This window comes from Drosophila sulfurigaster, chromosome 2R, assembly GCF_023558435.1.
Source record: "Drosophila sulfurigaster albostrigata strain 15112-1811.04 chromosome 2R, ASM2355843v2, whole genome shotgun sequence".
In the NCBI taxonomy this organism is placed as follows: Eukaryota; Metazoa; Arthropoda; class Insecta; order Diptera; family Drosophilidae; genus Drosophila; species Drosophila sulfurigaster.
This window is the reverse complement of record NC_084882.1, coordinates 15,572,976-15,594,992: the sequence shown is the minus strand read 5'-3', so window position 1 is coordinate 15,594,992 and position 22,017 is coordinate 15,572,976. Positions and strand designations below refer to the sequence as shown.

Sequence of the window (22,017 nt, the reverse complement as noted above, 5' to 3'; positions counted from 1 at the left end):
CTTAAATTTGTTGGCATTATTTATTTTTTCGTCGCAATATCGGTTGAATTGTGAAAAATTTCGTCGGTATAAGCGGTTTGTCGCTAAAAGCGGAGACGTACTAAGCGGAGCCCCTTTCATATAAGATTGTATGGGGACCAACCAAGCAATCGAGTTTTCGTCGCAATAACCGGACGGACACTATAAGCAGAATCGTTATAACCGGATTCCACTGTATATGCAAACAATAAAAATACAACCAAGCTGCATCTACAATATTCAAGCAAATATCTGCAATTGAATTTCAAAATCATGTTCATTTAAGTGCCAACAAGGCACATTCTTGATTTTCAATCGATCGATAACATTTTCCCAGTCTGCCATTGATTGTTTACATGCTGATAAAGAGCGAGAAATTGAAAGTCACTATTTTTTATAGTATAGTAAGAATAGATTTTGTAAGATGGCGTTCTTCAAGTGGAATGCACTGTAATTGTACCAAAAGGCCAGAAAAGAAACCAATTAAAATTATGTCTAGCGATAAAGCAAGTCCAATAATTGCCAACGACTATTTTTATAGGTTTATAACTAGTGTTGTTCTATTCTAACCCCTAGTACCATGAATTAAGGTAATGCATTCATTTCATTTCATCTTTATCGTCTCTTCATTTATGAAGAACTATCTTTATGACATTTGCAGAGGATAAGATTGCAATAATCCAATAAATATCGCATCATCTTAAAGTCATGTATTGTATTCATGTGACACCGGAGCGCTCAACATGGCGCGCTGGATAATTAACTGCGGACTGCTGCTGCTGATCCTGGGGAGCCTGCAGGCTCGCCTCATCATTCCCACGGATGAGGATTTAGTGCAAATCGAAACGAAAGGATATCATCAGTTATCAAGTGCTATTCAGCCGCGTGTCGATGACAACAGCGAGGGCAACTACCGATTGCCAAACACAACGTCACCAGTGTCATATGATGTGGAACTGTGGACGAATGTCCATACTGGCATTCGTGAATTCAATGGCACCGTCAAGATCGATCTGCAAGTGACTGAGGCCACCAACACGATAACCTTGCATGCTCGCCAAACCGACAACTATACTGCGGAAATTGTTAGCAAGGATACTGCTACTGCTACACCGATTGCTCTAACTGTGACGAACAGTTCCGCCCGCGAATTCCTGTACTTTACTCCCACAACTGGTAGCAACACCTTTGCTTTGGGCACCAACTGGACATTGACCATCAACTACACTGGATTCTTGCGCACCGATCAAGGCGGTTTCTACCTCTCCACTTACACCGATGATGCAGGAGTAGTGCAGTAAGTAACAAAAGAAAACAAGAACAGACTATTAAGGATAAAGCCAAGAGAATATGTGCATATATTGAAGATCACCAATAGACAATTCTTGAAATGCTTCGAATTTAAAACATTTTCAAGATTTTCCTGAATTATTTTCCTTTGAGTTTGCATAGAATTATTGTAAATTCTTAAGGCAAAATATAATCAACTTAGTTAACTTTACTTTACAATCTTTCGTTTTATAGCTACCTTGCCACTACACAGTTCGAAAGCACAAACGCCCGTCACGCTTTCCCTTGTTATGATGAGCCCAATCGTCGTGCCAATTTCACCATCACACTAAATCACGATCCGGGACACAATGCCATTAGCAACATGCCCGTGGATGAAACCAAGTCCACGTAAGCATGGCGGAACCTTGAAACTTACTTTTATTTTACTAATTGCAAATTTATTACAATAGAACTGGACGAACTGTATTCCAAACCACACCAAGAATGTCCACCTATCTGATTGCCTTCATTGTGTCTGACTTCGAGTCAACTAGTGGCGAACTGAATGGTCTGCCTCAAAGAGTCTTCTCGCGCAAGGGCAAGCAGAACGAGCAGGAGTGGGCCTTGTGGTCGGGTCTGGTAGTTGAGAATAGTTTGGCTAAATACTTCGGAGTCCCCTTCGCTCTACCCAAACTGGATCAGGCTGGTATTCCTGACTTTTCTGCAGGTGCCATGGAAAACTGGGGCTTGGCCACCTATCGTGAGGCGTACATGTGGTGGACCAAGGAGGGCTCCACGATTAATTTGAAGACAAGTATTTCGAATATCATTGGACACGAGTATGCGCATATGTGGTTCGGTGACTTGGTATCTGTCAAATGGTGGACCTACCTCTGGCTGAAGGAAGGTTTCGCCACCCTCTTCTCATACGAATCGAACGACATTGCTTTCCCCGAGTGGAATACCTATCAGATTTTCCATGTGAGCGACTACAACAGTGCTCTAATTAATGATGCATATGCCACAGCCGTGCCCATGACGCATTACGTGCAAACGCCAACTGAGATCTCGGGCCGTTATAACACATTCTCGTATGCCAAGCCCGCCAGTGTGCTGTACATGTTCAAGAATGCCTTCACCGATGCTGTGTTCCGCAATGGATTGAACAAGTACCTGACCAAGCAGTAAGTACTTAAATTTTGCATATTCGATTTACAAATACTACATTAAATTTATTTCGTATTTTCAGTCAATTCAATTCGACCGACGAATGGGATTTGTTTGCTTCTCTGCAAGAGTCTGCCGATGAGGCAGGCCTTAGACTGCCAACCTCTGTCAATAACATTTTCTCCAGCTGGTCCCAGAAGGCAGGTTACCCGCTGCTTACTGTACAGCGTAACTACGAGGCTGGCACTTTCACTGTCAGCCAGTCGCGCTTCATGAACGACAAGTCTCTTGAATATGACAGCACCTGGTATGTGCCGATCAACTATGCGACCTCTTCGAATTTCGATTTCCGCAACACCACCGCCTCCCACTATCTGCTCAACGTTAAGGACACCACAGTGTCTGATGTCAACATTGACAAGGAAGATTGGCTATTGATTAACAAACAATCCACCGGCTACTATCGCATACTGTACGACGTTGACAACTATGGTCTGATTACCAAGGGTCTGTTAGAGGAGACACACAAGATCCATACACGCAATCGTGCACAATTTGTGCTGGATGCCTATCGTTTTGTGGACAGTGGTCGTCTTGATCATGCAATCCTTCTGCAGCTGATGGCCTACTTGAAGAACGAGGATCAGTATGCGCCTTGGTCCTTCAGTAATTCCATATTCACCATCTACGATCAGTATCTGCGAGGTGATGCACAATACGATCACTTCCGTCAATTTGTCATCGAACAGGTTGAGGGTATTTTCCTGAAATTGGGCGTCAATGAACAGCCTGGAGAACACTATCTGAATAACTATTTGCGTGTTATCCTGGTTAGCTTGGCTTGCCAGGTGGGTAGCGAAGAGTGTTACAAGCAATCGCACACCAAGCTGCAACAATGGCTGCAACAGGGCGTCGTCATTGAGCCCACTTTGCGCACACAGGCCTACTGTGCCGGTCTCCGACAGGCTGAGGATAGCACCTTCAATACTGTTCTTGCTGATCTTTTTGCCTCGAATGTGGCAGCCGATCGCACCTTGTTCATCTCTTCGTTGGGCTGCTCGACCAACGCAGCACAGCTGAAGACATTTGTTGAGAGCTCCATTGATAACAGCAACTCGCTGAGCAACGCAGAGCGTAGATCTATTCTGAATGCAGCCTATTCAAGAAGCGAAGCTGGTCTGACCGCCAGTCTTGAGTTCCTCGAGGCCAATTGGAGAGCTTATAATGCGCTGGCCACCACAGCGGTTCCTCAGCCACTAAATACCGTGCTCTCGGGCATGGCAACATATGTTGTTAGCGAAACGCAAAGGACGAGGGTAAGCATTGATATGATATTATCAAATACAGATTTACATAAATATATTTTTACTTGCAGCACCTTAACCTGATTGAGGAAATCTCCACAAACGAACCTACATATGTCAGCAGTACTTTGAGCACTTCAGTCAATACGACAACTAGCGCCAACTTCCAATGGCTCAACCAGCATCGTGATCCATTGATCAACTGGCTAGTCAGCTATCACAGCAGTGAGAGTGATGGTAGTGCCTCTCTCTCCGCCTCTTTGATTACTCTCGTTTCAGCCATCCTGTTGCTCTGCAAATTCTATTAATTTTAGATTGTCATCTTACCAGTGCTAACAATAAACCAAATCTTAATATAAAATCTGATAATCTTTCAATTCATTCCGAACCAGACTTATGGTGAAATTAATATCTGTCACTAGTAACATTTTGATTTAAAGTGATTACTTGGTATTTTTTTGTTAATTGTCGCACTTGACATTGATCAATCTAATCGTAAATTTCTTAGAAGCAATAGTAAAGTAATAGATCGATTAAAGTTGTTTAGTTAACGTCAAGACCAAAAGGCGCATGTCACTTACATGTTGCCTTCATAATTCATATAATACCTAATAACATATTTACGAGCCACACGAAAATTCTATTAATTCTCGAGGTTTGTACAAGGCCAAAGTCATTATGAAATATTATGATATTAGTTTCCGTTTTAATTGCTGCACATTACGCTTTATTGGTCACGTGCTTTGATTGAACTGTTGTTTTTATCTTTAGCGTTAGATACTTAGCACTAAAGATACTGGACGTTAAAAATAATGGCAATGAATTCGCAAAAGTTTATATTTTCGATAACTACCCAAAATTGTGTACACCTTGAACTCTTGATTACAAATCTTGTTTATGCACTTGAAGTGGCTACTCTTAAAATCAAACAGTAGATACAGTAACTCTAATTGTCGTTAAGAGTATAATTGACATTATAAAAAAAATTGATCTATATAGTTCATTAAATTTATTTAGGACGTTTAATCTAAGCGTTTTGCTTTCCCAGATAAACAACACTTTGAATGCCATATTAGGTAACCAAAAGATAAGGATTGACCAATCATCGAACAGTCATAAATCTAATTTAATCCAATATTGTTGAATTTTTGCTTAAGAGATAATGTATCTTCAATAGCAACAAATAGATGAACCATTTGATACTAGGTTCTTTTTTTATATGCCAAATTTAGACTCATATTTTTGGACTTTGGGTAATTGCTTTGTACAACAGATAAAGTATCTTTATTTTTCAATCAGACAGAAATCGAATGTATTCTATGCTTATAATTTAAATTATTACATTTTGCACAATCACACTCCCAGAGATTGAGCATGCTATCATCAAATGATATTAGTATCTTTAAAGGCTGTCCACTTGATTATTGTTATCTTATACAAATAGTGCAAGTGTTTGACAAGCGTCTTCGAGTGTTTCTATTCATGGGTAAAGCAGTGGACTAAAGCCGACACACACGCGTTCTGAGGCCGCCAATACAATGACCGCCATTCTTTTCATTGATTTACTGCCTTCTTTTCATGAAATATTGGGCAACAAATTAAATGGGCGTGATCTAACGAAGGCGAATGGGGAAATTAAGGTGATTAAATGTAATCTTTATGCTTTACACCTTATGCTGATAAGCTCAGCGAGACTAGTTGATATATACAACTTGAAAATGATCGTGATAACTGGCTGAAATTTGGCTTAAAAGTGCAAAACATACGTTTCGCGGTTCAGTTATTGTCCAGTTGTCGTCGTATCGCACGCATTGAACAATATGGCTCGCGTCCTTGTACCTCTTTTGGTTCTTTTCGTTGCGGCCCTTTCGCAGGCATCCGTTCTCCGTCAATTTCCGCCAGAGGATTTTGAAGGCAGGCAGCTACTGCTGGAGAATCCCAACCAGCGTTTGGAGACACGTGATGACGAAGCGACATATCGCCTGCCCAACAACACCGAACCTATCAGCTACGATGTGGTGCTTTCTACCAATGTGCATACTGGCGAGACTGGCTTCAACGGCACAGTGACCATCACTCTGGAGGTTATTGAGACCTCGACGACAATCACAGTTCATGCCCGTCAATTGGCCAACTTTACGGCTAGCATTATTGCGGCTGATGGTCAGGGTACGGCGACACAATTGCAATTCACACAGGATACCGATCGTGAATTCCTCTCGTTCTACGCAAATGACTTGACCTTTACCGCCGGTACCACCTGGCTGCTGACCATCAACTATCAGGGTAATCTGCGCACAGACAACGGTGGCTTCTACCTCTCCACCTATACGGACGAGGAGGGCACCACTAAATATCTGGCGACCACACAGTTCGAGAGCACAGATGCTCGTCATGCCTTCCCTTGTTACGATGAGCCCGCTAAGCGTGCCAACTTCACTATCACCATTCATCACGATGCCAGCTACAACGCCATCAGCAATATGCCAGTCAACGTGGAAAAATCAAGGTATGTTTTCATATCTAATCGTAATTCTTCAGTTGACTAACTCGGACTTTTTACTGTAGCGCTGGAATTACTTCGTTTGATACCTCGGTGAAAATGTCCTCCTATTTGGTGGCTTTCATTGTTTCGGAGTTTGTGTCGTCTTCCGGCGAGTTTAACAATCTGCCACAGCGTGTGTTCTCCCGCAAGGGTACCGAGAATGAGCAGGAATGGGCACTGATCACTGGCATGCTGGTGGAGAAACGTCTCTCGGGATATTTTGATGTGCCTTTTGCTCTGCCCAAGCTGGATCAGGCAGCCATACCAGATTTCGCTGCTGGCGCCATGGAGAACTGGGGTCTGGCCACCTATCGTGAGGAGTATTTGCTGTATAACTCTGAAAACTCCACGGTGAACACACAGACAAACATTGCTACCATCGAGTCTCACGAGGATGCGCACATGTGGTTCGGTGACCTGGTTGCCATCGAATACTGGAGTTATCTCTGGCTGAAGGAAGGTTTCGCCACACTCTTCGAGAACTTGGCTGTCGACTTGGTAAATACTTAAAAACATTATGAAATCATAGGCGCAACTAATATGACATTTTCATTTTCAATTGGATAGGCCTATCCTGCTTGGGATATCTTCCAGACCTTCCATGCTGGCTCCTATCAGAATGCTTTGGTTACCGATGCCAATCCCAGTACCCGTCCCATGACATATTTCGTGGAGAAACCCTCGGAAATTGCTTTGTTGTACGACAACATTGCTTATGCTAAGGCCGGTTCTGTATTAGACATGTGGCGCAATGCCTTGACCAACACTGTCTTCCAACGTGGTCTGCACAACTATCTGGAGGCCAAGTAGGTGACTCAACTGCTGCTCTTCAAGCTCAATGTTAACAAAAGTTTTCTTATAGCAAATTCTCGGCTGCCAATGAGACGCACTTGTTCGATGCCATTGCTTTGGCGGCACGTGAAGAGAACTTCGCCGTCCCGGCCACCATTAACGAGATGATGTCCAGTTGGACTCGCCAGGGTGGTGTGCCACTACTGACTGTGACGCGCAACTATAACGATGGCAGCTTCACCGTTAAGCAGGAGCAATACACCAACGACAAGGACTACAACAGCACCAAGCTCTGGTATGTGCCCGTCAACTATGCCCTGCAGTCGGATCCCGATTTCCGCAATACAACTGCTTCGCATTATCTCCTGAATGAGGCAGAGATAACCATTTCGGATGCCAAGACAATCAAAGACGAGTGGCTCATCCTAAACAAACAGTCGACGGGCTACTATCGCATCAACTACGACGAAGACAACTGGAATTTGATCACCGATGGCTTAATCTCACGCCCACACAAGATTCATCCACGTAACCGCGCCCAAATCATTAGCGATTTGTATCGCTTTGTTACCAGTGGACGCGTTGCCCACTCCACGCTGCTGCAACTGCTTACATACTTGCCCAAGGAGGATCAATATGCACCTTGGTCGGCAGTCAACACGGTGATCACGCTGTTCAATCGTTATCTGAGCGGCGATGAACAGTACGCCAATTTCCTGTTTTATGTGACCGAATTGGTCAGCGAACAGTATGACAAATTTGGTGTGAACGATGTTCATGGTGAGCAACATTTGGCCAAGTTCACTCGCAACGTGATCATCAACGTGGCCTGCTTGGCTGGTGTCGAGAGCTGCCTCAGTGAGACAAAGGCCAAGTTACAGGCTTTGGTCGATGCTGGTACCCCAATTGAAGCCAATCTGCAGACGCCCGTTTATTGCAATGGTCTGAAACAGGCCGACGATGCAACATTCAATTTTGTCTTTGAGAAGTTGATGAACTCCAACGATCAGGCCGAACGCCGCCTACTCATCTCAGCTCTGGGCTGTGCACAGTCCCAAAGCCAGTTGGAGAAATATGTTGCCAGCAGCATTGATCAAACCAATCAACTCCGTACTCAGGAACGCTACACGATCCTCAGCCCGGTTTATTCACGTGGCGAAGTCGGTTTGCTCACCTCCATTGAGTTCCTGCTTGAAAACTGGGAGACTTATGGCAACTTGAACGCAGGCTTCGGTGGCGTTAACCCACTGTACTCTGACATTGTTTCAATGTCGGCGTATGTGGTCAACGATAATCAAAAGGCCAAGCTGCAAGAGCTTGTCGATGTGGTTAAGAATAGCGAGTTTGTGCCCACAACTTTGCAAACCAGCGTAGATGCCAACGTTCAGGCTAACGAGGCTTGGTTGACTGCCAATCGCGAACCCATCGTCTCCTGGGTGAGCACTTTCCGCAATGGAAGCCCTGCGATGAGCGCATCCATTATTGCTATCGCCCTGTGCTTCTTGGTCGCCACATTGTTTTAAGCATTCACTAGTCACAATTGTAAGTTAGCATAAGTCAAAGTCGAGATATGCCTATTGTACTCTGTCAATAAAATTCCCATACAATTATGATTAAAAAAAACCTGTGCTGATTACATTTATTGTCGCTTTATGGTCAGATAATATGAGTATAACACTCAGGAATTCTTTAAAATGCCAGCCGAATTCAAGACAACATTGTTGTACATTTCGGGTACGTTTAAGTTCCTAAACACTTAAATATTTACGTTTATATTCGCCATAAATATCTCATCTACTTTATCAATTGGCAATTCCATCACATGGCAACAAATTTATCGATAAGAATTTAGTCTGCCAATCAATCTATGGGCTAATCCGCCATTGAAGTACGCCATTTTGAATTGGCAGTGTGGAGTGCTGCGTAATAAAGTAGTATTAGTAATAAGTAGTTCACGACTTTGAATGTGTCTTGAGTGTTGAGAAATCCGACTTGTTGAATGGTCTAGTCGAATTAGGCTGATAAGCCTCTTGTCGCTATCATTTTATTGACCACAATATCAACTATTAATTTTATTTGACGAAATTGCATGTAATACCCTTTACTATTCATATTTCCAATTTATTGGCAGATAAGATTAAACACTGGTTTATTTCTTCGAAAAAATTAAGCTTATGTACATTAACAATGACTTTTGAGTTCTTTTTATGTGAACTTGAAATGATTAGGGTCTTAAATTTACTATTTAATTGTCTATTTTATTGGGCCTTTAACCCTTTCTTCTGCGCATTTTCTGTATATGATTATCATTGTCTCTCTTTTACCCTACGAAAAGTCAAACCTTAGGCTTTAAGGCTTAAATAAGACGTAAATTTATAAAATATATGTACGTAGACAAATTACTATAAGCGAACTTTCTGGAATTTAGAGAAAAATAATACTTTCTGCAACAAATTTGTTGTTTATTATTGAGTCAATATTATTGACATATGATACATTTTTGGTTTTACTTTTGGCAGTCTTTAAGAACAGTATGAAATGTTGAAGATTTTATTCATTAGAATGTGAAAACTAAGAGATTAGTAGTATCAATGTTATATTTTAATATTCTTCTAATCTCTTCGCAAAATTAACCATTAGGTCAATATGAAACGTCTGTGAAAGTAATACCAGACAATACTCTATGCATATTATAATCGTGATATCGATCGTCAGAGATTTCGATTTGTTTGCTCAGGCTGTTATCAAAATAGATATGAAGTTTTACTTGCAACATGCAATCAATGATATTCTGATACTCTGTTTTCCCATTTAGGTTTACAGCAAAAGCATCCAAATTCTATGTGCCACCATGTGGGGTTTTTATTTTGGAGCATACTTGAGTTATATTAATCACACTATTACTCATATCCGTTACGGCCTCTGGATTATTGTCCAATGGTAAATCCATCAATATATATTTGCGCCTGTCGACTCGCATGATTATTATATGATTGGTAACTGCCAGCAGTAAGCGTAAATCACCGCCTTACGTTCTTATCGACGCGTCATCGTAATCGTCGTATAATCTATGTACACTTTATCTCGCTAAAATAAAATGTTTAAGGCTACAGATAAATCGCTGATATAGTTAGTGTGCGCTTATAAATAGTACCGTCCATTGGGAGGAGACTTTAGTTGTCGAATCGCGTGCCGTGCGACGTTTGAATAGCACTTCAAACCGTTCGAATATCTAAAGTGAGTGCAAAGAAACTGTTACATAATATGGTGAAATAGTACAAAAAAACGGAAAAAAGTTTTAGCTAATTACTGATCTGACAACCTTAACCTCATTTTGCAGACGAAATGATGGCCCTACGTTTGGCTATCCTCTTGGCAGTATGCCTAGCAGGCGTGCTAGCTGGCACCAAGCAGCTGGAGCTGCAGCCACCGACAACATATGCGTCCGAGAACTGGGAATACAGACTGTCGACCATTATCAATCCGGTTAACTACAATATTACGCTGAGACCATATTTGCTAGAGAGCGATAGCGATGCAAAGCGTTTTACTTTCGATGGCGAGGTCTTTATTGAGATCGTACCAACGGAGACCACAAGAACCATCTCTTTGCATTCGAAGAATCTGACGCATATACTCAACGAATACTGGTTGAAGCCTGCAGCGGGTGTAACACCCACTAAAATAGCCCTGACTCTGGCTAGCCACAATGAAGAAACCAATATCATGAATTTAACTTCAACGACAGATCTTGTGGCCAACACAGCCTACATTTTGCATTTCAACTATACGGGTCTTATGCAGGACGACATGTACGGATTTTACCGCAGCTACTACACAAACGATAACAACGAGACTAAGTGAGTCTTCAGTTTTCAAATTTTTAATAATTTTTGTTGTGGTAGTTTATTAACTCTGTGACATCGGCAGATGGTTGGGATCAACGCAGTTCCAGACAAACCATGCTCGCCGAGCATTCCCCAGCTTCGATGAACCCCGATTCAAGGCTACCTTCGATGTGACTCTCGTTCGTCATCGCTCCTTCAATAGTGCCAGTAACACAAGGCTATCTTACTCCTCTCCCAGCACTGAAGCGTAAGATGAAGAACTTTATATTATTTTCTATTCTATATTAATCAAACATTTTCTGCAGCGCCTACTTTGTGGATGTGTTCCAGACAACGCCTAAAATGTCCACTTACTTACTGGCCTTTATAATTTCCGAGTTTACCATTCGCAAGGATGATAACTTTGGAGTGTTGTCCCGTCCCGAGTTTTATGGACAGACTCAATACAGTTTCAATGTCGGCCGCCAGATTCTCAGCGAGATGAGCAAATATTTGAATCTCGACTATTACTCAATCGGTAACGATAAGATGGATATGGCTGCCATTCCTGATTTCTCTGCAGGTGCCATGGAAAACTGGGGTCTGCTCACCTACAGGGAACGCAGTCTCCTGGTCGATGAATCAGCCACTACTCTGGCATCGCGTCAATCAATTGCCGCCGTTGTGGCCCATGAGCAAGCGCATATGTGGTTCGGTGATCTGGTCACCTGCGAATGGTGGAGCTACACTTGGTTGAACGAGGGCTTTGCACGATTCTTCCAATACTTTGGCACTGCTTTTGTCGAAACCGAATGGGAGCTGGAGAAGCAGTTTGTTGTTGATCAAATCCAAGCAGTAATGGCCATGGACTCGACCAATGCCACCAATCCCTTGAGCGATCCCAATACCTATACCCCCGCCCATCTGAGCCGCATGTTTAACAGCATCTCCTACAACAAGGGTGCCTCAGTCATTCGCATGATTGAACACACCATGGGTACGGCTAACTTCCAGAAAGCTCTGCAGGAATATCTTGTCAAATAGTAAGTGTACCCGACTTGCGACTCCCTAAGTTGTAGCTAATTTTTCTTGTGTTCACCCAGCTCTTTTGAAACATCGGTTCCTGCGTACCTGTTTGAGTCGTTCCTTGCTCAGTGGCCTCAAGATAGCTTTAGCAGCAGTGCCGAATATATCTTCTACAACTTCACCACACAGGTGGGATATCCTGTGATTAATGCAGAGCTCGCGGCCGATGGCAAGAGCGTCGCTTTTACTCAGAAGCGTTTCCTGCTTAAGGATAACGATGGTGCCGATGCTAACCTGAAGTACACAGTGCCCATTAGTTACACCACAAGCGAAGAGAAAAACTTCAATGATACCAAGCCCAAGTTTGTGTTGTCTGAGAATGCGACCACCGCATACAATGTAACCTTCACCAATACGGTCAGCTGGGTCCTTGCCAACATCCAGGAGACTGGCTACTATCGTGTTAATTATACCGAGAGCAACTGGCATGCAATCCACCATACACTTATCGAGAGCAACTGGGGCGGCATTCATGAAATTAACCGCGCCCAGGTGGTCGACGATCTGCTCAATTTGGCTCGTGCTGGACACATCAACTACACCCTGACTTTGGATGTGCTGGAATACTTGGAAACTGAAACCAATTACATTCCATGGACATCGGCATTCAATGGCTTCAGCTACCTGGCCATACGCTTGGGCACAGATATCTCTGATTTCAGCGCCTACATCCAGCAGTTGACCAACAAGGCATACAATCAGTTGGGCTTCGCTGAGACCGCAACGGACAAGGCACTCGATATTTACTTGCGCACCAAGGTGCTCTCCTGGTCGTGTCGCTATGGCAATGCTGATTGCATCAGCAGTGCCAAGAGCTACTTTAACTCACTGGCCAATGTTCCCAAGAACATTCGCTCAGTGGTCTATTGTGTGGGCTTGCGTGAAGGTGGCGCTACCGAATTTGAGGCACTGTATCAGAAATTCAAGACCGAAACGGTTGCCACCGAGGAAACGCTGCTGCAAACCTCTTTCGGTTGTGTTAAGAACCAGACCCTAATCGAAAGAGTTTTCGATCTCGTAATCTCCGATGAGATCCGCAAACAGGATAAATCTGCTGTGCTCAGCACTCTTTACACTGAGAACAATGAAAATGTTGATCCTGTCTTCAAATTGGTCACCGAAAAATACGACGCATTGGCCGACGCGTAAGTAGCACTAATATTCCAAAATGTGAGAACAAACCTTTGTTAAATTGCATCTTTGATCTCTCATTTACAGCATGGGTGGTTACTCCGCAGTGGCTACTGTCATTTCCAACATTGCCGCTCGTTTCACCGAACAGTCGCAGCTGGACTCTTTGAAAACATTCAACACAGCTAACAGTGCCAAATTTGGCACCTCTGCCGCTACACTGACTGCAGCTGAAACAACCGTTAGCGAAAACTTGGTCTGGGCCGAATCGAAGCTGGGTCTCTTCCGCACCTATCTGTCAGGGCGCAACGGCAGCGCCATGATCAGCGCTTTCAGTCTCCTCACCGTGCTGATGGTATCTATTACCACATTGCTGCGATAGAGCTAACCACGTTAATTATAAACTAGATTAGCCAAATGCCAGTCGCCATTGTGCAATTGTCCAATAACAAGTATTTGTACACTTAGTGCCCTTACAAAGCCGTAAAATTATCCAGATAAGATGGCATTGGGAATAAACTACTCGTATGTCGCATAATAATAAACTTCGCTTAATCTATATTATTGACTCAGTTTTATTTGAAAGTTTTCTGGGAATTTGGTTTACATTTTCACTATCATTGGATCGGCAACATTAACAACATTATTCGCAGTACGATTTTTGTGGTTGTAAATCCCATAGTTGCACGTTTATTTAGTCTTATTGGTGGCCTAATTATAAACTAAATGAGATATACTTTGAATTACGGAACAGCTTATAATAATAACTTAATTAAATATCATTTTATAACACACACATTATGCGGTCAAATGCTCTTTACGTGAAAACCAGTTCGAGAAAGTTTCAAAAACGTGAATTCAAATTAGCGCTGAAGCGAACTTTATGATGTTCTAGTCGTTTTGACAAACTTCCGTTGTTGAGTATAGATTCCAGCAAATCTGACTAATTACCATAACAATATCTACAAGGAACAACATCTGACGTCTCGTTATTAAAATATATTTCAACAAGAAAAATTATTTACCCGGAATGCGACTGCTTGCTGCTTAGGGTACAGAATTTCGCATTATTAGCAACAAATTCGTATATTCTATAATTTAACAAATCGTCACTAATGATGTTTAAATTTATGAAATTGATGAACACAAAAAATTAAGGAACATAACATAAATAAATATATCATCTTCGATTCAAACTTTTACCCTATGGATAGAGCGTATCACAACGATTTTCGAGGGTAAAAAAGACAACAGAATAAAACCAGCTTCAACCAATTAAAAAAATTTTAAATTCAAATTGGCAATGAAACGTATACCAAGATATAATATAATTTCCAGTTAATTCGCGTTTTATAATTTAAGTAGCTGCTAAAATCTATAAAACACAAAATCTTCAGTTCCAGTATTGAACTAGCTTTCATTATGAAAGGTTCTGTTCTTAGTTGGCGGTTGCTCGTCGCTGCTATATCACTGACTCTAATAAGCAGAAGTGAATGTAATAGTTACCGCCTCAGTAAAAGTGTATTGCCATCTTTCTACAATTTAACCATTAATGTCAAGGAGAAAGAATATGGAAGACTTGATTATGAATTTGACGGCGAAGTCGCGATAACTTTACAAACTAATCAAAGTGATATTTACGAAATAACACTTCACAAGGACTACCTTTACATGTCAAGCTGTTTACTTTATAATAAGGATGGTGCCCTGCTGCAAAATGTTACAAAAGATTCACTAAAATCTAATTGGAGGACATCACAGTTAACAGTGCCTCTGATAGAGCCATTGACTCCCAATGAGAACTATACTCTATATTTCAAATACTCTGGTTATTTTGGCAATCATGGCACAGGTCTGTTTTCATCATTTTACGGAACCAACGAAGATCACACAGTTTACTTAATACAACTGAAAGGTCAGTATGCGCGATCTGTGTTTCCTTGTTTCGATGAACCTACATTTAAGGCAAAGTTTCAACTTCATCTTCGTCGACCAAGTAAATATAATGCTGTCAGTAACACCAGATTGATAAGAACAACAAAGGAAGGGTAAGTCTAGTACATTTTCTTTAAATGAATAACAATCAAACAATGAAATAACAATCTAAAATTTTAATTGAAGAAATGACAGTTATGTGGATCATTTTGATATCACGCCTATTATGTCTACATATCTTTTGGCCTTTGTAATATCCGAGTACCAAGCTCGAGGCAATCTCAGTGAATTTGCTATTTTATCTGCGCCTGAGAATTATAATTACACAGAGTTCAGTTACAATGTTGGTGAACGCGTGATAGCTGCTTACAACGAATTGTTCCAGATGCCTTATAAACAACTAGGAAATGAAGTCCTGCTCTTTGCAACTAAGCCTTGGACCCTCAACAATAACAACATGGAGAATTGGGGCCTTATAATTTTTAAGTACTGAAAGTTTCTAATTTTGCTCAAGACTAGCTTAATAAAATTGGATTTCTTCAATTTATAGAGAAGACATGCTGATTCATAAGCCTGGTTACACTGACAGTCTCAGCCACAAAGAGCTCACTATTCGAATGATTGCACATGAAATAGCTCATATGTGGTTTGGCAATAGTGTTACCTTATCCTGGTGGAGTCATTTCTGGTTAAATGAAGGCTTTGCTCGATTTTACGAGATCTTTATGACCGATCAGGTAAATATGAAAGGAAAAATGTCAAAGTTGCAAACGCATATCAAACTCGTTAAAATGAGAAGATTTACCGATATCAAAATATGAGTAACAATATAATCAACTCGACTATTGCCGACTCCCTATAAATAGTATCTACAAATATTTTCTGTAGTTAATTGTTATTATTTTCTTTCTCTACAGATCTACAACAATAAATATCACATGGAAGAACAGTTTGTTGTAGATAATCTTCAGAGAATTCTTGAAAAGGATGCAGTGGCTACTTCATTGCCCTTAACTAGTCCCGAGATAGCCATACAATCTTCTTATGAAATCGACAACGAGACCAACTTCTTCCCATATGACAAGGGTGCTAGCATCATTCGAATGTGGCGAAGTTTAATGGGAAGCGACAACTTTAACAAATCTATCAACAGTTACCTAAAGCAATAGTGAGTTCTCCATCCAAGTTCTTGAATTTTTTTTTTAACTTTTTTCTTTCAGTCATTTAAAAAACACAAATCCCAGCGATTTGTTCGCTCATCTCAAGCAAAACTGGCCAGCTCAGCCTGAAGTTGATTTGGATACGTTCTTTTCAGACTTCACGGAGCAGGTGGGCTACCCAATGGTCATTGTGAACATCACCCAGGATAACCAAAAAATAATCTTACACCAAAAACGTTTTCTATATGATTATGAAGACGGTAGTGATACCACTTTACGTTATACCATTCCAATTACCTTCACAACAAATCTGGATCAAAGCTATTATAATCTGACACCTTACACGTACTTCAAAAAGAATGAGACTACAGTTGAAATTTCTTTTGAAAATCCCATTGAATGGATTATCTTAAACCAAAAGCAATCCAACTACTATCGAGTTTTCTACGATAAACCAATTCTCACCCAAATTAAACAATTATTCTCCACATCTAGAAGCCGACGTATCCCAGCTACGACTAAGGCACAAATCATTGATGATCTCTTTAACTTTGCATACGCTGGAATGATCGATTATGCAGATGTCTTCGAATACTTAGAATATTTGAGATACGAATTCGATTATGTTCCCTGGAGCGCAGCTTACCACGGTATGGAGAGAGTAGTTCAGCGATTAACCCCACAACAGCTGCCTTATTTTGAGAAATACCTATCAAATATTACAACTGGGATTTTCAATGAACTATCAGCAAAATCAAGCAGCTCTGATAGCGTGAAGGAAAACTATAATCGAGTCTTGCACGTGTCATGGCTGTGCAAATACCAGAATACCAATTGTAATAAGCAAGTGAAACTTCTTTTTCTGGGAAATCTTGAAAAGCCATCCCCAGACTATCGAGAGATATTTTATTGTGCAGTTTCACGAACGGATGCTCATGCCCGCCTATGGGATTTATATCATAATGAGACCGATTTTGATACGAAGAATCTTCTTTCGCGGGCTATAAGCTGTTCAAGGGACTATGCAACATATTTCAAACTCGAATTATTCCATTTATTACGTTATTCCGAACAGTTCTTCGGCTTGATAACTATGTATCAACAAAATCCTGATTTAATGGATCCCATATTTTCTATGATAACAGAGAACATTGGAGAACTTCTTAGCAGGTAAGATTTCAAGAAACACTTCAAAACTGTCAACTAATTTATTAAACTTATAGATGGGACCAGTATGATGTGTTCCTAATCCTGAGAGATATGGTTAATTATTTTACAACAAGAGAGCAAGAAAAACAGTTCACAATCTTTATAGACAACAACATTCATAGATTTGATAATAGGACAAATACCGACATACAGTTATTACCGACAACAATACGAAAGAATTTGGAATGGGCAGAGCAGAGATTGAACAAGCTAGTGAACTATCTAGCAAAGAGGAATGAGGCAGTTGTATAACCTCAATAATATACACATCAGCAAATGAATAAACCACTTTTGAATGCTCAAACTTTGTTACTTTTATTAAGTTTACTTGTGCTAACCACTTATGTTTATCGGAATAATGAATAATAATCCAGAAATAAATAAAATTTATTTTATTACCGTGAAAGTTATATTGCTTCAATGGCTTTGATAATTAATTATAGTCTAATTATAGTTCATAAAATTATAGTTAAATTGTTCAAACTTTTCGCAAGAAACCTGAACCCTTTCTTAGCCAGTTATTCATAACAGTGATAAGTATATCATTAAGAACAAAAACTTTTTGAAATTTAGCTTCCGATTGAACTTAAAAATAAGAAATGCAAAGCCACAATAATACTAAAATTGAGTGAGTCATAAATAATTAAAAACACCGGTTTTAAACAATTCAATAATTTTAAATTCAAATTAGCAATAAAGCGTACATAGACTTATATTATAGATTCCAGTTAATTCACCTCTTAGAATTTAAATAGCTGCGTATATCTAAACAAAACACAAAATCTTTAGATTCAGTATTGAGCAAGCTTTAAATATGAAAGGTTCGATACTTCATTTGCAGCTCCTCATAGCTGCTATATTAGTGACTCTGATAGCCAGAAATGAAAGTGATGGCTACCGTCTTAGAAGAAGTGTATTGCCATCTTTATACAACTTAACCATCAACACACAAGCATCAAGGAATGGAGGATTGGGCTACTCATTTATCGGCGAAGTCGCGATTACTTTACAAAGTAATCAAAGTGACATTTACGAAATAACACTTCATAAGGACTCTCTTGACATATCGAGCTGTTTAGTTTATAATAAGGATGGCATCTTGTCCCAAAATGTTACGATTACTTCACTCAAGTATGACCAGGAGACACATCTGCTAACAGTGCCTCTGTTAGAGGCATTGACTGCCAATGAGAACTATACTCTATATTTTAAATACACTGGCTATGTAAAAAGCAGAGGGCAAGGTGTAATATCAGAATTCTACAAAACCGACAAGTACTCGTATCACAGCGTTTACATAACACAATTGGAACCCGTATATGCCCGCTTAGTATTTCCTTGTTTCGATGAACCTACATTTAAGGCAAAGTTTCAACTTAACCTTGGTCGACCAAGTGAATATAATGCCGTCAGTAACACCAGATTGATAAGAACAACAAAAGAAGGGTAAGCATAGTGAATATTCTTCGAAGTTTTACAAATATTAAATTTCAATTGCAGAAATAACATTTATGTGGACCATTTTGATGTCACACCAATTATGCCTACATATCAATTGGCTTTTGTAATATCCGAATACCAAGCTCGAGGCAATCACAGTGAATTTGCTGTTTTATCTGCGCCTGAGAATTATAATTACACAGAGTTCAGTTTCAATGTTGCAGAACGCGCGATAGATGCCTATAATAAAGTATTTGATATGCCCTATAAGAATCTGGGAAATGAAGTTCTGCTATTCGCGACTTCAGGTTGGTTCGATGATAATGCCATGGATAATTGGGGCCTTATTATTTTAAGGTGCTAAAAGTTAGAAATTTTCGTCATCAAAAGCGTAATGTCATCCGTTTTATTTTACGTACAGTGAAAAAATTCTCGTCCAGAAGCCTGGCTACACTGACGGTCACGCGAACACAGAGTTCACATGTCTGAATATTGCACATGAAATTGCTCACATGTGGTTTGGAAACAGTGTTACTTTATCTTGGTGGAGCCACTATTGGCTTAACGAAGGCTTTGCTCGCTTTTACGAGTTCTTTCTGACTCATCAGGTAAATGTGAAGTAAAACATATCTAGACTATATTAAATTCTAATACCTTTTAACAGCTCTACCGCAATTATCACTTGGATCAACAGTTTGTTGTGGATAATCTTCAAAGAATCCTTGAAAAAGATGCGGTAGCTGGTTCCTTGCCCCTAACCAGTCCCGAGATGAGTGTACAATCTCCCGCGGAAATCAACAACCAGTCTAACGCTTTCACGCAGGATAAGGGGGCCAGCATAATTAGAATGTGGCGTAATTTAATGGGTGGCGAGAATTTCAGGGAATCCATCAGAAGTTATCTGAAACAATAGTGAGTGAGCTCCTCATCCTCTCTATATTTTGTAATTTTGTGACTTTTACTTTGTAGTCATTTGCAGAATACAAGTCCAACCGATTTGTTCGCTCATCTCAAGCAAAACTGGCCAGCTCAGCCTGAAGTTGATTTGGATACATTCTTTTCAGACTTCACGGAGCAAGTGGGCTACCCAATGGTCATTGTGAACATCACCCAGGATAACCAAAAAATAATCCTACACCAAAAACGTTTTCTATATGATTATGAAGACGGTAGTGATGCCACTTTACGTTACACCATTCCAATTACCTTTGCAATGAATTTGGATCGCACATATAATAATCTGACACCTTACACGTACTTCGATAGGAATAAGACTTCGATTGAGATCTCTTTTGAAGAACCCATTGATTGGATTATTTTAAACCAAAAACAATCCAACTACTATCGAATTTTCTACGATAAACCAATTCTCACCAAAATTAAACAATTATTCTCTACAATAAAAGGTCACCACATCCCAGTAGAGAACAAGGCGCAGATAATTGATGATCTATTTCACTTTGCGAAAGCTGGAATGATCGATTATGCTGAAGTCTTTGAGTTTATGGAATATTTAAGTACAGAAATCGAGCATATTCCCTGGCGGACAGCTTACGTTGGTATGGAGCAAGTAGTTCGGCGATTAACCCCTCAACAACTACCCCATTTTGAAAAATATCTTAAAAATATTTCATATGTGGCTTTTAATGAAGTTACTGCCAAATCAAGTAGCACTGATAGCGTGTTCGATGTATATAATAGAAACTTGTTCGTGTCGTGGCTATGTAAATACCAGAATGTCAATTGTATTAATCAAGTGAATGTTCTTTTTTGAGGGGAGTCTTGAGAAGCCATCCCCAGATTATCGGGAGATATTTTACTGTGCAGTTTCACGGACTACGGCTCATGCTCACCTGTGGAATTTATATCATATTGAGACAAATTCCGACGAGAAAGATCTTCTTTCGCGAGCTATTAGCTGTTCAAGGGACTATACGACATATCTTAATGTGGAGGTATTTCTTTTTGAAAATAATGACCAACAGGCAATCGGTGTGATTCAGATGTATCAACAAAATCCGGATTTAATCACTCCCATATTTTTGATGATAAGAGAGAACATCTGGAAAATGATTGACAGGTATTGATATTGAGTAATTTTCGTAACTTTTTACTAATTTTTTTAACGTTTAGAATAGGCACATTACCGATGGTCATTGTTCTAAAGGATATGGTTGAATATTTTACAACGCGGGAACAGGAAGAACTATTTTCTGATTTTGTTGAAAACAAATCTCACTTATTTGATAATAAAAGTGCAGAAACACTAAAATCCGCTTTGCCCACGATACGTAAGAATATCGAATGGGCAGAGCAGAGATTGGGAAAGTTAGACAAATATCTGGCAAAATGGAATGAGGCACAATGACAACTTTAATTTCAAAAAAATGTAATTGAATGTAATTGTAACTAATTCGAAACACACTACTTAAAACAAGCCAATTATTTTTAAATATTTACGATGCTCAAAATCTTGATGCCTTAATAAAGGATGTTAGGCCTTAATCTTATATATAACAGAATATAATAATATATAATTGTAGTATTGAAATGTATATTTTTATGGAAAATAAGAAATACACCAGATTTTCAGCCAAAACTCCATTGCAGTCGGCGTAATTTGTTATACAAAAGTTTTTCTTTAATAACTTCTACATTTTTAATACGATCACAACCAAAATAGGAATCATAAATACTATAGTTATTATAGTAACATATATACCAAAATTCCCAACTGTTGCTTTAAAATTACAACTTTCATGCCATTGCCAAATCAAGTTAACTTTCAGACCCAAATGCACTTACACGCAAACTATATCTCCGAAAACCTTAATTCATCAGGAAGACAAGTTATACATACTATATACATTTCTTAGAAAATGAGCTTGTAGCTAAAGCTACCGAAATTTCGTTTGCCTTTCAGCTTAACATCATAGAATTGTTTCATATAATTGATTGCCATAAAGCCGGTTTGAAACAATTCAAAAATTTTAATTTCAAATTAGCAATAAAGTATTCCCAGGCATATATTATAATTTCCAGTTAATTCGCATTTTAGAATTTAAATAGCTGCGTATATCTATAAGACACAAAATCTTTAGTTCCAGTATTCAACTAGCTTTTATTATGGA

At 39.8% G+C, this 22,017-nt stretch overlaps 6 protein-coding genes across 7 annotated transcripts in view; 5 read left to right on the top strand and 1 right to left on the bottom strand.

The window, feature by feature from the left end:
• LOC133837069 (probable muscarinic acetylcholine receptor gar-1) overlaps positions 1 to 22,017 on the bottom strand; it is a 101,019-nt gene that overhangs the window by 54,754 nt on the left and 24,248 nt on the right.
• On the top strand, positions 731 to 4,126 carry LOC133837070 (aminopeptidase N). The gene is made up of 5 exons (XM_062267724.1): positions 731 to 1,315; positions 1,543 to 1,698; positions 1,761 to 2,474; positions 2,540 to 3,773; positions 3,833 to 4,126. The coding sequence occupies exons 1-5, from the start codon at positions 762 to 764 to the stop codon at positions 4,067 to 4,069; spliced, it is 2,895 nt and encodes a 964-aa protein (XP_062123708.1). The 5' UTR covers positions 731 to 761; the 3' UTR covers positions 4,070 to 4,126.
• On the top strand, positions 5,540 to 8,721 carry LOC133837071 (aminopeptidase N). The gene is made up of 4 exons (XM_062267725.1): positions 5,540 to 6,270; positions 6,330 to 6,804; positions 6,874 to 7,112; positions 7,169 to 8,721. The coding sequence occupies exons 1-4, from the start codon at positions 5,582 to 5,584 to the stop codon at positions 8,619 to 8,621; spliced, it is 2,856 nt and encodes a 951-aa protein (XP_062123709.1). The 5' UTR covers positions 5,540 to 5,581; the 3' UTR covers positions 8,622 to 8,721.
• On the top strand, positions 10,228 to 13,701 carry LOC133837184 (membrane alanyl aminopeptidase). The gene is made up of 6 exons (XM_062267861.1): positions 10,228 to 10,335; positions 10,439 to 10,958; positions 11,029 to 11,193; positions 11,252 to 11,968; positions 12,029 to 13,156; positions 13,230 to 13,701. Exons 2-6 carry the CDS (start codon positions 10,444 to 10,446, stop codon positions 13,522 to 13,524), a joined length of 2,820 nt encoding a protein of 939 aa, XP_062123845.1. The 5' UTR covers positions 10,228 to 10,335; positions 10,439 to 10,443; the 3' UTR covers positions 13,525 to 13,701.
• LOC133837074 (aminopeptidase N-like) lies at positions 14,314 to 17,709 on the top strand. The gene is made up of 6 exons (XM_062267728.1): positions 14,314 to 15,190; positions 15,264 to 15,563; positions 15,628 to 15,814; positions 15,995 to 16,245; positions 16,298 to 17,407; positions 17,461 to 17,709. Exons 1-6 carry the CDS (start codon positions 14,565 to 14,567, stop codon positions 17,696 to 17,698), a joined length of 2,712 nt encoding a protein of 903 aa, XP_062123712.1. The 5' UTR covers positions 14,314 to 14,564; the 3' UTR covers positions 17,699 to 17,709.
• LOC133837075 (aminopeptidase N-like) lies at positions 18,244 to 21,296 on the top strand. Of its 2 annotated transcripts, XM_062267730.1 has the most exons (7): positions 18,538 to 18,671; positions 18,737 to 18,892; positions 18,947 to 19,243; positions 19,308 to 19,494; positions 19,551 to 19,798; positions 19,856 to 20,966; positions 21,020 to 21,296. In XM_062267730.1, the coding sequence occupies exons 1-6, from the start codon at positions 18,634 to 18,636 to the stop codon at positions 20,658 to 20,660; spliced, it is 1,731 nt and encodes a 576-aa protein (XP_062123714.1). In that variant the 5' UTR covers positions 18,538 to 18,633; the 3' UTR covers positions 20,661 to 20,966; positions 21,020 to 21,296. The 2 variants fall into 2 exon arrangements, with proteins under 2 accessions (XP_062123713.1, XP_062123714.1); XM_062267729.1 differs by having other exon boundaries at positions 18,244 to 18,892.

What these genes read in the sequence shown, in the direction of transcription:
- LOC133837070 (XM_062267724.1), top strand. Translation starts at nt 762, where the DNA reads ATGGCGCGCTGGATAATTAACTGCGGACTGCTGCTGCTGATCCTGGGG. An exon ending in AACAAGTACCTGACCAAGCA is followed by an intron (nt 2,475 to 2,539) that starts GTAAGTACTTAA and finishes TCGTATTTTCAG; the next exon opens with TCAATTCAATTCGACCGACG. An exon ending in GCGAAACGCAAAGGACGAGG is followed by an intron (nt 3,774 to 3,832) that starts GTAAGCATTGAT and finishes TTTTACTTGCAG; the next exon opens with CACCTTAACCTGATTGAGGA.
- LOC133837071 (XM_062267725.1), top strand. Translation starts at nt 5,582, where the DNA reads ATGGCTCGCGTCCTTGTACCTCTTTTGGTTCTTTTCGTTGCGGCCCTT. An exon ending in GTCAACGTGGAAAAATCAAG is followed by an intron (nt 6,271 to 6,329) that starts GTATGTTTTCAT and finishes TTTTTACTGTAG; the next exon opens with CGCTGGAATTACTTCGTTTG. An exon ending in AGAACTTGGCTGTCGACTTG is followed by an intron (nt 6,805 to 6,873) that starts GTAAATACTTAA and finishes TCAATTGGATAG; the next exon opens with GCCTATCCTGCTTGGGATAT.
- LOC133837184 (XM_062267861.1), top strand. Translation starts at nt 10,444, where the DNA reads ATGATGGCCCTACGTTTGGCTATCCTCTTGGCAGTATGCCTAGCAGGC. An exon ending in AACGATAACAACGAGACTAA is followed by an intron (nt 10,959 to 11,028) that starts GTGAGTCTTCAG and finishes TGACATCGGCAG; the next exon opens with ATGGTTGGGATCAACGCAGT. An exon ending in TACGACGCATTGGCCGACGC is followed by an intron (nt 13,157 to 13,229) that starts GTAAGTAGCACT and finishes TCTCATTTACAG; the next exon opens with CATGGGTGGTTACTCCGCAG.
- LOC133837074 (XM_062267728.1), top strand. Translation starts at nt 14,565, where the DNA reads ATGAAAGGTTCTGTTCTTAGTTGGCGGTTGCTCGTCGCTGCTATATCA. An exon ending in ATAAGAACAACAAAGGAAGG is followed by an intron (nt 15,191 to 15,263) that starts GTAAGTCTAGTA and finishes TTTTAATTGAAG; the next exon opens with AAATGACAGTTATGTGGATC. An exon ending in TGGGGCCTTATAATTTTTAA is followed by an intron (nt 15,564 to 15,627) that starts GTACTGAAAGTT and finishes TTCAATTTATAG; the next exon opens with AGAAGACATGCTGATTCATA.
- LOC133837075 (XM_062267729.1), top strand. Translation starts at nt 18,261, where the DNA reads ATGAAAGGTTCGATACTTCATTTGCAGCTCCTCATAGCTGCTATATTA. An exon ending in ATAAGAACAACAAAAGAAGG is followed by an intron (nt 18,893 to 18,946) that starts GTAAGCATAGTG and finishes TTTCAATTGCAG; the next exon opens with AAATAACATTTATGTGGACC. An exon ending in TGGGGCCTTATTATTTTAAG is followed by an intron (nt 19,244 to 19,307) that starts GTGCTAAAAGTT and finishes TTTTACGTACAG; the next exon opens with TGAAAAAATTCTCGTCCAGA.